General features: G+C 39.7%; 2 protein-coding genes across 2 annotated transcripts; one reads left to right on the top strand and one right to left on the bottom strand.

Annotated features, from left to right (window-relative positions):
• The first annotated feature begins 409 nt into the window (after positions 1-409).
• Positions 410-5,888, top strand: LOC134674178 (zinc finger protein 260-like). The gene is made up of 3 exons (XM_063532235.1): positions 410-662; positions 3,150-3,212; positions 3,765-5,888. Exons 1-3 carry the CDS (start codon positions 410-412, stop codon positions 5,519-5,521), a joined length of 2,073 nt encoding a protein of 690 aa, XP_063388305.1. The 3' UTR covers positions 5,522-5,888.
• Positions 5,889-15,383: 9,495 nt separating this feature from the next.
• On the bottom strand, positions 15,384-16,328 carry LOC134674109 (EKC/KEOPS complex subunit TP53RK). Its single transcript, XM_063532164.1, has one exon. The coding sequence runs from the start codon at positions 16,129-16,131 to the stop codon at positions 15,418-15,420; it is 714 nt and encodes a 237-aa protein (XP_063388234.1). The 5' UTR covers positions 16,132-16,328; the 3' UTR covers positions 15,384-15,417.
• Positions 16,329-16,369: the final 41 nt, after the last annotated feature.

The following is a 16,369-nucleotide window of genomic DNA, read 5'->3' as shown; positions in this document are numbered from 1 at the left end:
ACCATACTTATTTTGTAGTTATTGCCCCGTAATAAAATATACTTCCGCTTTCTGTGACTGTTCGAAGCTGTAGCGAGAAAGGTACTTACTCTCATTACTTATGTATGGTATATTATAGCTAACAGAATTGCGTCTAACTGTATCCAACTAGTAAGTAGCTAAAAATAGCCGAAAGGGATACACACATTAGAAACGTAGCATGATTAGTCCCTGAATTGCTGTCAAACTTCGGTTTTGTAGATAGTGTCATTTCTATTTCTGGTTTGGTGTAACTGACCCTAATTCTGCTGGAAATTAAATACCACAACACTCTACTGTCATACTGTGATTGCTGTAAGGCTCCACAATTCATCATGTGCTACTTGCATTGCAGGTTCTCTCTGTCACCAGCTTGTAAGCACACAACAACATGTCAATAGAGACAGTGTGTGTGAAGACAGAGCCAAGAGAGGTGTGTGTGAAGATGAAGCCCGGAGAGGTGTGTGTGAAGACGGAGCCCGGAGAGGTGTGTGTGAAGGAGGAGCTGGAGTGCGAGGACAGTGCTTGTCAAGGAGTGAGCGCGGCGGCTGCACAGGCTGGACTGTATACCGACCATGAGGTTAAGGACGAGCTTGTGCTGGGCCCCGAGGAGTGGCACCGACCTAAAGTGCTCCCACTAAGAGGTCAGTTTACCATTTGATTTTATTATTATTATTTATTTATTTCATCTTTATTGCACAAAAGAAAACATATCATACTGAAGGCAGACTTCATGCCAATCAGAGAGAATGTAGAAGGGGCTACTCCTACTACTACTACTAACTAAATATACCAAATAACAAATTATTCTATTTATTTAGTTTTGATGTTATTATTATATTATTGTTATATTATATAAGTTTTATTTCTCGCACATCCTTTCTAAAATTTACTATTCTTTTGTTATATTTTCACAATGTGTGATCCCTTAAGGGTAAAAGCCTCAATTTTTCATGTTAGGCTAGGTCATTTATAATCTTAATTTTTGTAGGTATTATAGTCCAGGCCGCGTAGCCAAGATGCCAATCGCTTACGCTCCGTAGCGATCGAAACGCAACTGTCACTGTCGCGCTAATATGGAAGAGTAATAGAGAGACATAATGCTTTTCGTTGTCGGAGCGATAGCGATTGTAACCTTGGCTAGGCCGGCTGTCCTGGCTATTGGTAGATTGTGACTTTTTATTTTAACTTAAGATCCATTGTACAGTATGACTTGTATGTGCCCCAACTAAAGTACCCACGTGGCCATACTAGCTGTATTGAAATGTGGATACTCAGCCTGGGGTCCGCTTGGCGACTAAGTCTGAGAATTGGCGTAGGCTCTAGTTTTTACGAAAACGACTGCCATCTGACCTTCCAACAGGTCTTATTGGGAATAGTCAAGTTTCCTCACGATGTTTCCCTCACCATGTGCTGCACATGATGCTGCATAAAAATGTGGTGATTCATGCATTATTTTTGTCCAATTATACCAAAATCGATCATAAACTCAAAAACTACTGAACGGATTTTCATGCGGTTTTTACTTTTCACCTATCAATAGAGTGTTTTTGAGAAAGGTTTAGGTGTATAATTTGTGGGTGCGTCTCATAATGAATATGCACTTTTGGTATAATTTCAGTTTATAAACGTTCAAAAAGTATAATCATCTTATGTATAATGCACTAAATGTATATTTTCAATTAGTATAACATAAAAATAATATAACATTCTATATACATATCGTTGTTTGATATACTATACATATAAACTAACTATATTTAATATAACATTTATTACGCATATAAATTAAAATAATTAATAAAATTTCATATAATTATCTGAACAAAACATTGGTAAAATTATTTGGATAGGATAGCTCAGAATTTCAAAGTTTATAGTACTTAACCAATAATAACTGTCAGAAAAGTAGGTTAGGTTAGGTTTGAACTGTGACTTTTAGAGAAAAAAAACTGCTACCAGAAAATTAGTGGGTTAGGTTAGGTTTGAACTGTGACCCCTCAGAGAAAAAAAACTGCTACCAGAAAAGTAGATTAGGTTAGGTTTGAACTGTGACCCCTCAGAGAAAAAAAACTGCTACCAGAAAAGTGGGTTAGGTTAGGTTTGAACTGTGACCCCTCAGAGAAAAAAAAACTGCTACCAGAAAAGTGGGTTAGGTTAGGTTTGAACTGCGACCCCTCAGAGAAAAAAAACTGCTACCAGAAAAGTGGGTTAGGTTAGGTTTGAACTGTGACCCCTCAGAGAAAAAAAACTCCTACCAGAAAAGTGGGTTAGGTTAGATTAGAACTGTGACCCCTCAGAGAAAAAAAACTGCTACCAGAAAAGTGGATTAGGTTAGGTTTGAACTGTGACCCCTCAGAGAAAAAAAACTGCTACCAGAAAAGTGGATTAGGTCAGGTTAGAACTGTGACCCCTCAGAGAAAAAAAACTGCTACCAGAAAAGTAGATTAGGTTAGGTTTGAACTGTGACCCCTCAGAGAAAAAAAACTGCTACCAGAAAAGTGGGTTAGGTTAGGTTTGAACTGTGACCCCTCAGAGAAAAAAAACTGCTACCAGAAAAGTGGGTTAGGTTAGGTTTGAACTGCGACCCCTCAGAGAAAAAAAACTGCTACCAGAAAAGTGGGTTAGGTTAGGTTAGGTTATGGAAAACACGTAATTACGTACTAATCACGGCAAACTCAAAGTATATTGTTTATACAAAAAAAAATTAAGAGTGAATATAATTTCTCTTCTTACCCACACATAATTAGAAAAACATTTTATGGAGCAACTTTACTATCCATGCTATCGTCGTAATTGCATCTCTTATATTTATTGTGCGATATTCGATTTGTATATTATATTATTTCAATGTTATACATTTTCCTACTTATCATAAACGATATTATATGTAAAGTACATTATACAATATAAAATTATAGAATTCATTGTTATACGTATCGCACGTTATACTAATTGCACGGTATGCCATTCAAAATTATACTAATTGAATTTATATATTCTGAGCAATATATTATAGGTTTGTATACGTTCTATTACTTACCCATAATTTGTTAAGGTTTACCCGTGCGAAGCATAGACATGTCGCTAGTATAATTTTACGAGTAAATACAACTGTATCGTTATTGCAGTGGAGGTGCGGGCAGTCAAGTCGGAGGTGTCGGACGCGGCGAGTGACGAGGACTGCGTGTCGGGTGAGTACTGCGATACTACGATACTACGCACATAGTACGACACGAGCCACACTACATTATACATGTATGTGTGACCCATATTCATTATGGTCTTGTACCACCCATATATAATTGAGAGCCTATATATGTCCTACTGCTGGGCACAGGCCTCCTCTTATGCACGAGAAAGCTTGGTCTATAGTCCCCATGCTAGCCCACAGCAGGATGGAGACTTCACGTTAGTACACCTTTGTATTTCTTTGCTGATGTTTTCCTTCACCGAAAAGCCAATGGTAAATAAGCATAAGTTCCGAAAAACTCATAGGTACAAGCTAGGATTTGAACCTGTGACCTCCAGATTGAAAGTCGGACGTCACATCCACTCGGCCACCACCGCTAACCACCACCACCTTTACTAATTCTGTGTTGATAGTTGCGTTTGTATAGCTCGGTTAAAATTCAAAAACTAGATAAACATTTATTTGATGACAATCCTGCACAATGTCGAAATGTTTGTTTATTAAGTATACGCGTTGTAATCTGTTTAAATTATTTTCTTAATTTGTGTTTCAGTGTGTTTGGAGGGCAGCGCCGCGCCCACCAGGGAACAGCTCGCGATGGCTTGTTCCGTGGTGCTCGAGCGCCTGCGCGGCATCGCGACTGTTCACAGTGGAGGCAAACCATACCACTGCGAATACTGTGGCAAGCGTTTCAGAAACAAGTGTACTTTAAGGAAACACATAAAACACACGCACTCGTCAATCGGACCAAAACCATTTGCTTGTGAATTTTGTAATTCTACATTTCAAACCGAATTGCTTGTGATAGAACACGAGAAAAGCGAACATGGTGCTTCAAATTTCATGTGTGCTGAATGTGAGTATATCACAAGTTCCAAGAAAAGTTTGGTGACTCATTTAAGGAGCCATTCTTTAGAGAACAATTTCAATTGTAGTCACTGTAGTTACACAAGTTCGTGTAAAACTGATTTACACAAACACCAAACAATACATTTTGCTGGGAATCTTTTAAAGTCTAGCGACGATTATAAATGTAGTTGGAATTCACAGTTACAACGACACCTCATGATACATACTGGGGCAAAGCCATTTCAGTGTAAGCACTGTGATTACAAATTCAGTCAGAAGTCACACTTACAACGACACCTGATGATACATACTGGGGCGAAGACATTTCAGTGTAGCCACTGTGATTTCAAATGCAGTTGGAAGTCACTCTTACAACGACACCTGATGATACATACTGGGGCGAAGCCATTTCAGTGTAACCACTGTGATTACAAATGCAGTCAGAAGTCAGACTTACAAATACACCTGAGGATACATACTGGGGCGAAGCCATTTCAGTGTAGCCACTGTGATTACAAATGCAGTCAGAAGTCACACTTACAAATACACCTGAGGGTTCATACTGGGGCGAAGCCATTTCAGTGTAGCCACTGTGATTACAAATGCAGTCAGAAGTCACACTTACAACAACACCTGATGATACATACTGGGGCGAAGCCATTTCAGTGTAGGCACTGTGATTACAAATGCAGTCGGAAGTCATACTTACAAATACACCTGAGGATACATACTGGGGCGAAGCCATTTCAGTGTAGCCACTGTGATTACAAATGCAGGCAGAAGTCAGACTTACAAAAACACCTGAAGATACATACTGGGGCGAAGCCATTTCAGTGTAGCCACTGTGATTACAAATGCAGTCAGAAGTCACACTTACAACAACACCTGATGATACATACTGGGGCGAAGCCATTTCAGTGTAGGCACTGTGATTACAAATGCAGTCGGAAGTCATACTTACAAATACACCTGAGGATACATACTGGGGCGAAGCCATTTCAGTGTAGCCACTGTGATTACAAATGCAGGCAGAAGTCAGACTTACAAAAACACCTGAGGATACATACTGGGGCGAAGCCATTTCAATGTAGCCACTGTGATTACAAATGCAGTCAGAAGTCACACTTACAAATACACCTGAGGATTCATACTGGGGCGAAGCCATTTCAGTGTAGCCACTGTGATTACAAATGCAGTCAGAAGTCAGAATTACAAAGACACCTGATGATACATACTGGGGCGAAGCCATTTCAGTGTAGCCACTGTGATTACAAATGCAGTCAGAAGTCAACCTTACAAACACACCAAAGGATACACACTGGAGAAAGGCCTTACAAATGTAGTCATTGTGATTACAAGTGCAGTAATAGTTCAAACTTACGAAGTCATGAAAGGACACATACTGGCAAGAAGCCAGACTTACAAAAACACACTGGTACCCACTGGGGCGAAGCCATTTAAATGTAACGCGACTTCAGCTGCTGGCAGAAAGGAAAGTGATTAACACACCAGAGGATACACACTGGAGAGGAGCCGTACACATGTAGTCACTGCAACTACAAGTGCAAAAACATCTGATGATACACACTGACGAATAGCCTTTTATTTGTACCCACTGCAACTACAGGAGTGGACATAAATACACTTTTCTCCAATATGCTCGGAAATGTTCACCTTACTGTAGCAAAAATAGTACGGGAAGTTCTTCGTTAATGTCAAACTCTAACTAAAAAACATCAAACTATCGCTGTCCTGTTCTAGCGGACGGGAAGTAAAAAAACACTACAGTAATAACTTATTACTGTAGTGTTTTTTACTTTTTAATAATAAAAACGCAAACAGCCAATTATTATTGCCGCGTTCGTTAATGTCAAACTCTAACTAAAAAACATCAAACTATCGCTGTCCTGTTCTAGCGGACGGGAAGTAAAAAAACACTACAGTAATAACTTATTACTGTAGTGTTTTTTACTTTTTAATAATAAAAACGCAAACAGCCAATTATTATTGCCGCGAGCCGCTTCTACACGACCCGATCAGCTATCATTTCACGTGTATGATCGTGCGAATACTGCTTAATAAAATCAAAGATTATTTTTATATTTTTTTTAAATCTCATCCGTGTTCATAAAGCTTACATAGTTTGTCAAAGGACTTTCTCATTTCAAACATAGACAAAGAGAATCATACTATCTTTGTCTTACACTAGTACTAGCACCCAAAAGAAAAGGATGGGTGTAGTTTTCCTGGTTCTTACTGACTGAAAAGTTGGTTTGACAAACTATATTGCGCAATTATATTGAATGAACGAATATTGAATGGTACTGAATGGCAGAATAAGTTTGTGCCTTTAACTTTAAAAAATTAATTAAAGAGGGAAATTGTTTTTGACATTTTGGATGTGAAGGTTTGATTTAAGTGATGCTTGGACTTTGGTTTGAGCGTGAATCGCGGTTTGACGTATTGAAAGTAGTTAAAGTTAAAAATTACGTTTTCTCTTATTTTTGCGCTCAGATCAGGGTTTGTAGTGTGTGTGGTGTTGGGTGAAGGTGGTAAGTGGTGTGGTGTTTTGTGTTTGTCCTGTTTGTAGTTTGCCGTGATAGTGTAGATATTTTTTTCAAAATTTTGTGCGCGTAGTACCCGCCATGAGCGATAATACCCCCGGTGATCCGGGGGGGTCGGACGAGAATTTTCTTTCGGCGCCCCCGTCTCCGGCAGCTTTTATTACAGTAAACCAGGCTAATGAAATTAAAGACGCGGAAATGAAGGATGGAAAGGCTGAACGTAGGAGAGAAAGACGTAAAGCTCGAAAAGCGAAAAAATCTCAAAGCGGTCCTTACTCACGATCTAGGTCCCGGTCGATTCCGTCTGAGTCGGACCGAGAAATAAATACTCAAGTAGATACTAAAAATTCGTTTTCGAGTTTACCAATGATTGAGTCTCAAGAATCTGTACTCCAACTTGGACAAAAATCAATTCAATCGCAGACTACATCTCCCCCCCCCCCTCTACAGACCCCTACTCTTCAGGCGTCCCCTCCGGTGTCACAAAGTGAAAGTTTACCCGCAACACCATCGCTAGCTGTCACAGATAGGAAACAGTACAATCTTAATGATCCTGGGCCATTTACCATTCATGTACAATATGACAGTGAATCGTCGGGTGCGACACTGCATCCGGTGACTTTTGGGCAATTTCTTCACAGTCATCACAGGGAATTTCCGAATGTCATTGATGGATCCGTTAAGGGTATAGGGCGGAATAGGGTTTCGGTAAGTTTTCACTCTGCTGAGGATGCAAATAACTTTCTCCTCTCGAACACAATTGTCAATAAAAAATACAAAGCGTTTATCCCTTCGTTTAATGTGACTAGAGTAGGGATTGTTAGGGGAATTCCAACTGATTGGACGCCAGAGGACATACAAAGTTTTGTCAAGGTCCCTATGGGGTGTGGACGTATAATAAAATCTAGACGTCTAAATTTCAAGAAGAATAATTATCAGGATGGCACGTATAAATGGGTACCATCGGAAACAGTGGTGCTCACATTTGACGGACAGGTCTTACCTAGCAGGATTTTTGCCTGTTTTAACTCCTTTCAGGTAGAGGTGTACACGTTTCCCACGACTCAATGCCACCAGTGCTGTAGGTTTGGGCATACAAAAAATACATGCAGATCAGCCCCTCGCTGCTTCCGTTGCGGCGGCAGCCATGCGGGTGACAAATGCGAAGACGATAGCGATATTGCCAAATGTGTGAACTGTAAGGGTGAGACGGGACACTTTGCCACTAGCAAGGCCTGCCCCGAATACAACCGACAGTGCAACATCAAAAAGACCATGGCAGAAAGTAACGTTTCCTATGCAGAGGCTAATAAAATGCATCCTATATTAGGAAAATCGTATTCTAACGCGGTCACGTCTTCGGCTTCTAACAAAACCTCTTATAAAAAAACGGTCTTTCTAAAACCCCGTACATCTCCACCTCCTCGCAAGGGGTATGATAGAGCTGCCCATATGGCTCTATTCAATGAAGAAGTTGACTCGTCAAATAATGGAACGGCGTTGAATAATCCTTATGCTTCTTCCCCCTCAGAAACCATTATTGCCCTCCTCACACAATTAATCTCTACCATTTCTAAATCCAATTTGTCCCCACCAAACAATTTGATGTCCCACGTCGCCTCTTTCCTTCCTTTACTCTCCTCCTTCATTTCAACTTTTAATAATGGATCAGTTGGTCCTTCAGTGGAACATTCGTAGCATCCTCAGTAAGAAACACGACTTAATTTATTTGTTAAACAAACATAAACCTAGAATCGTCGCACTTTCAGAAATTTGGCTTAAGCCGGATACTAACTTTCGTATCCCTGGATTCGTCAACATTCGTGACGATAGACAGGATGGATATGCCGGCTGTGCTTTACTTATTAGAGACAATATCACATTTAATGTAATTCCAATTTCCCCTGTTGAAGGTTTACATATTGTTGCAATTAAAATCAAACAATTTACTCTCGTGTCCCTCTATATTCCACACCCTTCGAAATGTATACTAGATAAATTATTATTGATTTTACAATCCTTATCTTCCCCCTTACTAGTGTTAGGGGATTTTAATTGTCATAATCAGGTTTGGGGCAGCGGCAAGACTGAACCTGAGGGTAGTCTGTTACTTAAAATAGTGGATAAATGCAACTTGTGCATTCTTAACTCCGGTTCTGCCACCAGACGGACACGCCCCAACGAAGCTACTAGTGTTGTCGATTTGTCATTGTGTTCCACCGATTTAGCCTCGCAATTGACATGGGAAGTACTAGACTCATCATTCGGAAGTGATCACTTTCCAATCATAATTGGACGTAGTTTAGGGTAAAAGATCCAACCCACAAAAATCTGTCAGTGAAATTTGAACTTTCTGTCAAAGGAAAAAGTCATTCATTTAAATGACAAATTTTAGAGGATGGATCTTTTACGCTAAACTACGTCCAATTGATTTTCCTCCTTTAGCACTTAAAAGTAAAGACCCCAATGTTCCCCTTCTCAGATATAATATTCTCAATGCCAGATGGAAAGAGTTTAAAGACAAACAAGCTGATTTTTACTCATTATTAATTCCTATTTCTCCTGCAAAAATTGAGGACTGTGCTTTGTCTTTTACAAATGCTCTTGATAAATGTGCAGAGGCAGTTTTTCCTATTAAAAACGCTGCATCAGGCAAAATCCCGTCCCCACCCTGGTGGGATTATCAATGCACCAATAAGGTTAAAGAAAGGAAAAAAGCTGAAAAACAATATCGATATAATCTGACCCAGGATAACTGTTTTTCTTAAGAAGATATCGGCTGAGACCAAGTTATTTCTCCGTTCCAAAAAAAAAGAAGGGTGGAAATCATTTTGTTCATCGATTTCCCCTACCACCCCGTCGGGTATAGTATGGAGGAATATTCGCAAATACAGAGGCTCAAAAAAATCGACTACCTATACTCATCCATCCTCCCCTGAGTGGGCTGATGATTTTATGGATATGCTTGCACCTCAGTATGCTCCGAGTGAGCTAGAAACAAATTTAGACTATTATTTGAATTCCTCAGATCCACTTGACTTCCCATTTTCTATTATAGAATTAAAAAACGTTTTAAGCTCTGTGAGAGATTCCACTCCTGGGGTGGATGGTATTCCCTATTCTTTTATATGTAATTCCAATGATCAATTTCTGCATTAATATTTAGATCTTGTAAATGCTATTTTTGTTTTTGGTTACTTACCCCAATCGTGGAGGTCTCAATGAATAATGCCTATCCATAAGACCAACAAAGACCCAGCGGACCCACGATCATATCGACCTATTGCTCTGTCATCGGTCATGCTAAAGATTATGGAACACCTCATAAAAAACCGAATAAAGTGGTTTGTGGAGAGGAATGATTTACTAGCCAAGTCACAGTTCGGTTTCAGGAAGGGCAAAAGTACCTATGACAGCCTCGGTATATTTACTACTGATATTCGATTGGCCTTTTCTCGTAATGAATCAGTGGTTGCAGCATTCCTTGATATAACAGCAGCATATGATAACGTTCGGCTTCCCTCTCTCAGGAAAAAGCTTCATGAGCTGAGAGTCCCGGCGAGACTGAGCAGTTTGATTATGTTAATGCTGGCTGAACGACACATCACATTTCGAGGTAACTGTATAACAATTGCGCCATGTAGGCGTGTCTGGAAGGGCCTTCCTCAAGGGTCTGTGCTTAGCCCTCTATTATTTAATATTTATACCTATGATTTAGAACGGAATATTGGACAATCGAATATCTTACAATACGCCGATGATATTCTCCTTTTTTCCATCGACTCGAAAATAGAAAGAGCAGCTGAATCAGTTTCAACATCATTGGGGACTCTTAATGAGTGGTTAGAGGAACACGGTTTGGTCTTGTCCGCAGAGAAAAGTAATGTTGTAGTTTTTACTAGGAAACGTAAGATTCCTAACGTTTCTGTAACAGTAAAGGGTAACCCCATTCCGATAAAATCCAAAATCAAGTTTCTGGGGCTGGTACTAGACTCAAAGCTTACGGGACTACCACATTGTGAGTATGTGGCTACTAAATGTGAACGTAATATAAACATTCTTAGATGCTTATCCGGAGTGTGGTGGGGAGCACATCCGCATTCTCTAAAGCTTCTTTATAACGCTATTATTAGAAGTGTTTTAGACTATGGAACATACTTATTGGAACCGGCTAGTAGTCAAGGCATGGGTTATCTAGATCGTGTCCAAGCTAAGGCTCTTCGAGTAATATTGGGAGCTATGAGGTCTAGCCCCATTAATGGCATGCAAGTGGAGTGTTTAGAGCCTCCCCTTGATCTTCGTCGACAATACCTGTCTGATCGATATTTGTTCCGAGTTTTGCAATTTTCGGCCCATCCTATGTACTACAAAATTAAGCTTTTAGAGGAATATGCTCGTAGATCGAAATATTGGAGAAATAAATTATGTCCATGTCTCGTCAACAGCTTCCGTAAATTTAATAATATTCGTGATCCGGCGCATCACTCTCTGAAACTTCCAATATTCGAACACCCGTATGAAACTGTTACATTTTGTCCTCAAGTGATCCTAGATTTTAATATCCTAAAAGGTGATCCGTTAGCGAATATTCGCACTTGTTCTATTTTGGGGGAAGAGTGGTCGGGATGGCATACACTATACTCAGATGCCTCCAAACTATCAGCCCAGGGTTGCGTTGGGGTTGGAACCTATCACACTCAGTATGGTATTGTCCAGAAGATAAAATGTCCACCGGAGTCTTCGGTCTTTACTGGAGAATGTCTAGGTATTCTTAAGTGTCTGGAATATATCTTACTGGGTAGACTAATTCGTTCTATTATCTTTTCCGATTCCCGTAGTGCCTTGGAGGCATTATTGACTAACCCTTTTTCCTCTAAATTACACAGCCCCCTGATTCTCCTAATTAAAGAAGCTATAGTACTTTGTAACACAAGAGGGCAGGAGGTGGTATTAGCTTGGATTCCAAGCCACTCAGGTATTGCGGGTAATGAAAGGGTAGATCAAATAGCTAAAGAGGCAGTGGTGTGTGGAGATAAATTTCCATTTAAAAATTACTGTTATGATCTTTTATCCCTTCCCAGATTACATCTATACAACTCCTGGAAGTCACGGTGGAGGTCAGGTACTAGAACAAAGACACTCCATTATTATAAAATACAACCAGATATCCCCAGGAAGACTTGGTTTTCCAAATTATCCTTAAATAAATTAGCGACATCTTCAATAATTCGCATGAGGCTTGGTCACTGCAGCTCCCCAGTATTTTTAAAAAAACTAAGAATACGTGACACCTCGATCTGTGAGTGCGGACTTGAAGAGGGAACATTAAATCACATTCTTTTATCTTGCCCCCGACTAAATCATTCACAATTATATCGTGGATTAATTAAACAAAAAATTCCATTGCCGACACATGTCTACTCCATTCTTTCGTTCGACCCAGCAGTATTTAGATTTTGAGCGATTTTTCTCAAGGGCCCAACCTTTTCTGTTCTCTTTCACGACGCAGCAACTAGTATCATTTCTCTCACCTCGCTCTTTTAAAATGCCGTTTGTCAAAAAAGGACAACCATACTGTTGACAAGGCGGACTTCAAATCAAGTGTTGCCTTTCTTGATGCGCCCACCCTGTGTATGTGTGCGTAAAAGCGTATATGTGTGCTCTTTTAGGGATGTGAAAAGTCGATTTTAATCATGTTATATATCGATAAACGCTACACAGCGGAACGAAATAGCGATTAATTGAAGCTTCAATATCTTCGTTAAACATAAACATTATTGAAATGCTAATGGATAATGAATATATTATAATATAATAATATAATTCAATTATTGCGGAACACCTATTTTAGGAGGTATTTATGTATTTTAATTAAATATCTGAACTTTCCCTTGGTTCCCTGCTGGGGCGTGACTATAAAATTGTGATCTGATAACCACAATAAAGAATAAAAGCGTTTTTCGTCATTTTACGTAACGTTAAGCCTTTGAAGTAAAATTAAAATTGCAAGAAATGTCGATAGTTTATCGATATGACTTTATCGACATGGCTACAGCAACGTGGGCCTCATTGTTAATCGTACACTAAACAAAAGTGGCAACAGTGACAGCTCGCTGAGACTACGTCTATATATATATTATGTCTATGATTTTTCTAGAGGTCAATAAACTTAAAATTTAATATATACCTAACCTAACTACTACTTTAATTTATGTCTACTATAATTTATGTCTTTCAACTTTTAACTTGGACTCACAGACTAATCTTTGTAATTGTATGTCTAAATGACTAACAATTAGAATCACTAATCTACTAATGCTATTCTACTATTAATCAATCAGCTGGCAAAAATGTCTAGATGACGATTGCCATAAAAAAAAAAAGTGATGCTTGATGCTTAAATAATAATTATTTTAGCTTATTTCCTCGCATGTTTGGAGAAAAGCACTATAGCCTTCTTTATCGAAACTCATCCACGAATTGCCCTTTCCCGGCCTCTGCAATAATGTACTATTACAAAGACATCTTAGAACGAAACATTCCGGTAAAAAATACTGAAATTACGCAAGTGTTCGGAAATATGATCCGCTAGTTACCGGTAGAGCATGTGTCGGGTGTGGGCTGTGTGATGTGTGTGTCGTGGTTGATGTGTTCCCGGTGTCGTGCCGGCGTGTGTCGTGCAGGACGAGTGAGTAGCTTGAGGCTGCTTAAGGTTACGTTTCCACCAGAGATGTGCGAGGATGTTTTTTAAGAACCAACAGAATAACTTCATTTTGTTTCCACGCTCAACATTCAGTATTTTATTGGTTCTTAACAAACACGTCCCTCGCTACGCATCCTCGCACATCTCTGGCGGAAACACAGCCTTACACAAACACTTGAGATATGACTGTTTGCGGATGTGTTGACACATTTGTCAACACTCAATACATACCAACTTTTTGTTATTCTGTTTAATATTTTGCTTACACCGGCCGAAAAGTTAGTAGTTTTGACACTAGTTACACCATATATTTTTAAATGAATAATAACTAACATGAAATAAAACACTACTGATGTAAATTTTTATCGTTTTAATTTTCATACCTGTTATCTTAAGGCCTGGCCAAACACAAGGCGCGACGCAGCGCCGCGTGATGCCTGTTCAAACAGGGCGCGCGCGGATCGCGCCGGCCTCACGCTCTCAACACGCCCTCATCGCGCACGCGGCCGCGCGGGAACGCGGCGCACCGCTCGCTGCCTAACGTCCGATCCAACTGATGTGACCCAGCGCGACGCTAGTGGACGCTAGGGGCCGCGCGGCGCGGGGCGTGATGTCGGCGGGACGCACGGACGCAGTCTGTTTGACGTCGGTAACCTGTTAGCATGTGCCGCGGTCGCGCCGTGTGTTTGGCCAGGCCTTTAATGTGTGTGTGTAGTATCATAGGTTGGGGGAATCTAATACTTCACAGGAGTAACAGAGTCGGGCTAAGCTAACTCTGCACCGTGTTTGATAGAGCACAGGACGTAGAAGATTTATCATAAACGTCAAGCTACTATGAAATTTCATAACACTTGCACACTCTGTATTATTAAACACGGTACAGAGTTAGCCCGACACCATCTAGTCGCGGCGCGCTGATTATACTTCGTTTTTTAGGGTTCCGTACCTCAAATGGAAGAAACGGAACCCTTATAGCAACGGTCGGCAACAGGCGGCCCGCGGGCCACATGCGGTCCGCGAACCTCTCACTTACGACCCGCGGACCCCCTGGCTATTTTGTATGTAATATTGTCAAACAACAATGTCTGATAAAGTCACACATATTAACAAAGTGCGGCCCGCGTCAACTTCTTTAACTAGTATGTGGCCCTTTGTTGCTAAAAGGTTGCCGACCGCTGCCTTATAGAATCACTCGTGCGTCTGTCTGTCCGTCTGTCACAGCCTGTTTTCTCCGAAACTACTAGACCAATTAAGTTGTAATTTTGGTACACATATGTAAGTTTGTGACCCAAAGACGGATATGTAACGTAAACAAATTGAAAGGAATTTCAATTATGGGGGCCACTTTTGGGGGGGTAAATGAGAAAATTTAAAAAATAATGTTGTTCAGACTATATCGTGTTACATATCAAATGGAAGAGCTCATTGTAAGAATGTAAATTATATATCTTTTTTTTGTAATTTTAGAATAAACAGTTTCGAAGTAGTTCACTAGAAATAGAAAACCGCTTGTTGCCGACCGCTGCTCTATATGATGACACTTAAGGGGATGGGGACAGAGTGATCAATCCAAATGGGTCAGTATGGAGAAGTCAGAAACTATTTATGAGAGATAGCAAAACCTGTTCTTAGGAACCATGGCTTCGATTTTAGACTTAATAATAATGGCATTCAATTTTTTTTTTGAATTTTTTTAATGTAGTTTGTTTTGTCTCGGGGCCCTCTATGATATTTGGTCGAGCACCCCCCACCTATCACGCATCGTTTAAAAGTTGCCATACAAACAAACAATAAGAATATTGACCATGTTCGAATCCCGGTTATGTATGATAGATTAAAAAAAAAACTGAGTGCCATTATTATTAAATCTAAAATCGAAACCATGGTTCCTAAGAACAGATTTCGCTATCTCTCATAGTTTCTGACTTCTCCATACTGACCCATTTGGATTGATCACCCTGTATAGCCAAAAAATGTTGATGTTATAGGGAGTAGGGAAATGTAACATTAAGTGATGTTATATAGAGAGTACACTGTAGTTTAAAATAAAATGCTATTAAATGTAAAACACTTTTTATTTACAACCATCTCTATCCCACCATTGTTCTCTTTCTCCCTCTGGCTCTTACTTCTTCAAACTTGCCAATAATCTCCTTTACATTATTTTTACTGTACATTTTATACGCTTCCAGGATGTTGCTAAATATCTCCGGGTAGTCATTGTGGGTGCTTATCAGCGCCCTCTCTAGGACATACAAGTCCACCCCCTTATCTTCCGCACTTGTATCGAAGGATGACAATCCAAAATCAATCATGACCAATTCCAGATTATCTGCATCTAACCAATTGGAATCATTTAAGTTATTAACTAATAACATATTTGACGTAGTTAAATCTCCGTGAATGATGTTATTTTCATGTAGTTTTCGCACAGTTTGCCCGATTAGTGTGGCAATTTTGTCAAGGCTGTTTGGTCCATCACCCGAGCCATTCTGATGATGTTTTGTAAAAATGTTAATAATGAAGTCTTTCACCGTGATGCTGTGCTTGAAATGTTGCATGTATATGCGTCTACGCTCGAAATCTACTAAATATAAAGCTGGTGTTTTAACATCGGCTGCTTTACAGCGAACTATGGCTCTAGCTTCATTTTTTATGCGCTCCTTGGTTATAGTGACATCTAGTTCAGGTTGCCGATATTTCTTCTCAAACCTTTCCTTGATTAGCGTAGGTTTCCCGAGGTAATTACAGATGTACAGCTTCGCTTCAGCTCCCTGCTTCAATATCTTTAAATCTTCACACATTTTTCGATGTCGGTGAAATATTACTTAACCTATAAACTGGTCAACACGATTTTCCCCCGTTTTTATTTCATCAATGGATTGCCATAATCCCATTAAATACTTATATTTCAACTTAGAATGTCTAAATGGCAAAATAGTAATTAAATAGTTATTTATTTACAATTTGGAAGAACCACATTCGCCAAAAATGGTATCTGTTGCTGTCAAAAGTGTTAAAGTTGCGTTTTGTTACTTTACT

The sequence above is a fragment of the Cydia fagiglandana genome, chromosome 19 (assembly GCF_963556715.1).
Source record: "Cydia fagiglandana chromosome 19, ilCydFagi1.1, whole genome shotgun sequence".
Taxonomy (NCBI): Eukaryota; Metazoa; Arthropoda; class Insecta; order Lepidoptera; family Tortricidae; genus Cydia; species Cydia fagiglandana.
This window is presented reverse-complemented; position numbering and strand designations above follow the sequence as displayed.

Excerpts from the sequence above, each read along its gene's own strand:
- LOC134674178 (XM_063532235.1), top strand. The coding sequence starts at position 410 with ATGTCAATAGAGACAGTGTGTGTGAAGACAGAGCCAAGAGAGGTGTGT. Across the intron at positions 663-3,149 it reads TAAAGTGCTCCCACTAAGAG|TGGAGGTGCGGGCAGTCAAG; the intron begins GTCAGTTTACCA and ends TCGTTATTGCAG. Across the intron at positions 3,213-3,764 it reads TGACGAGGACTGCGTGTCGG|TGTGTTTGGAGGGCAGCGCC; the intron begins GTGAGTACTGCG and ends TTTGTGTTTCAG.
- LOC134674109 (XM_063532164.1), bottom strand. The coding sequence starts at position 16,131 with ATGTGTGAAGATTTAAAGATATTGAAGCAGGGAGCTGAAGCGAAGCTG.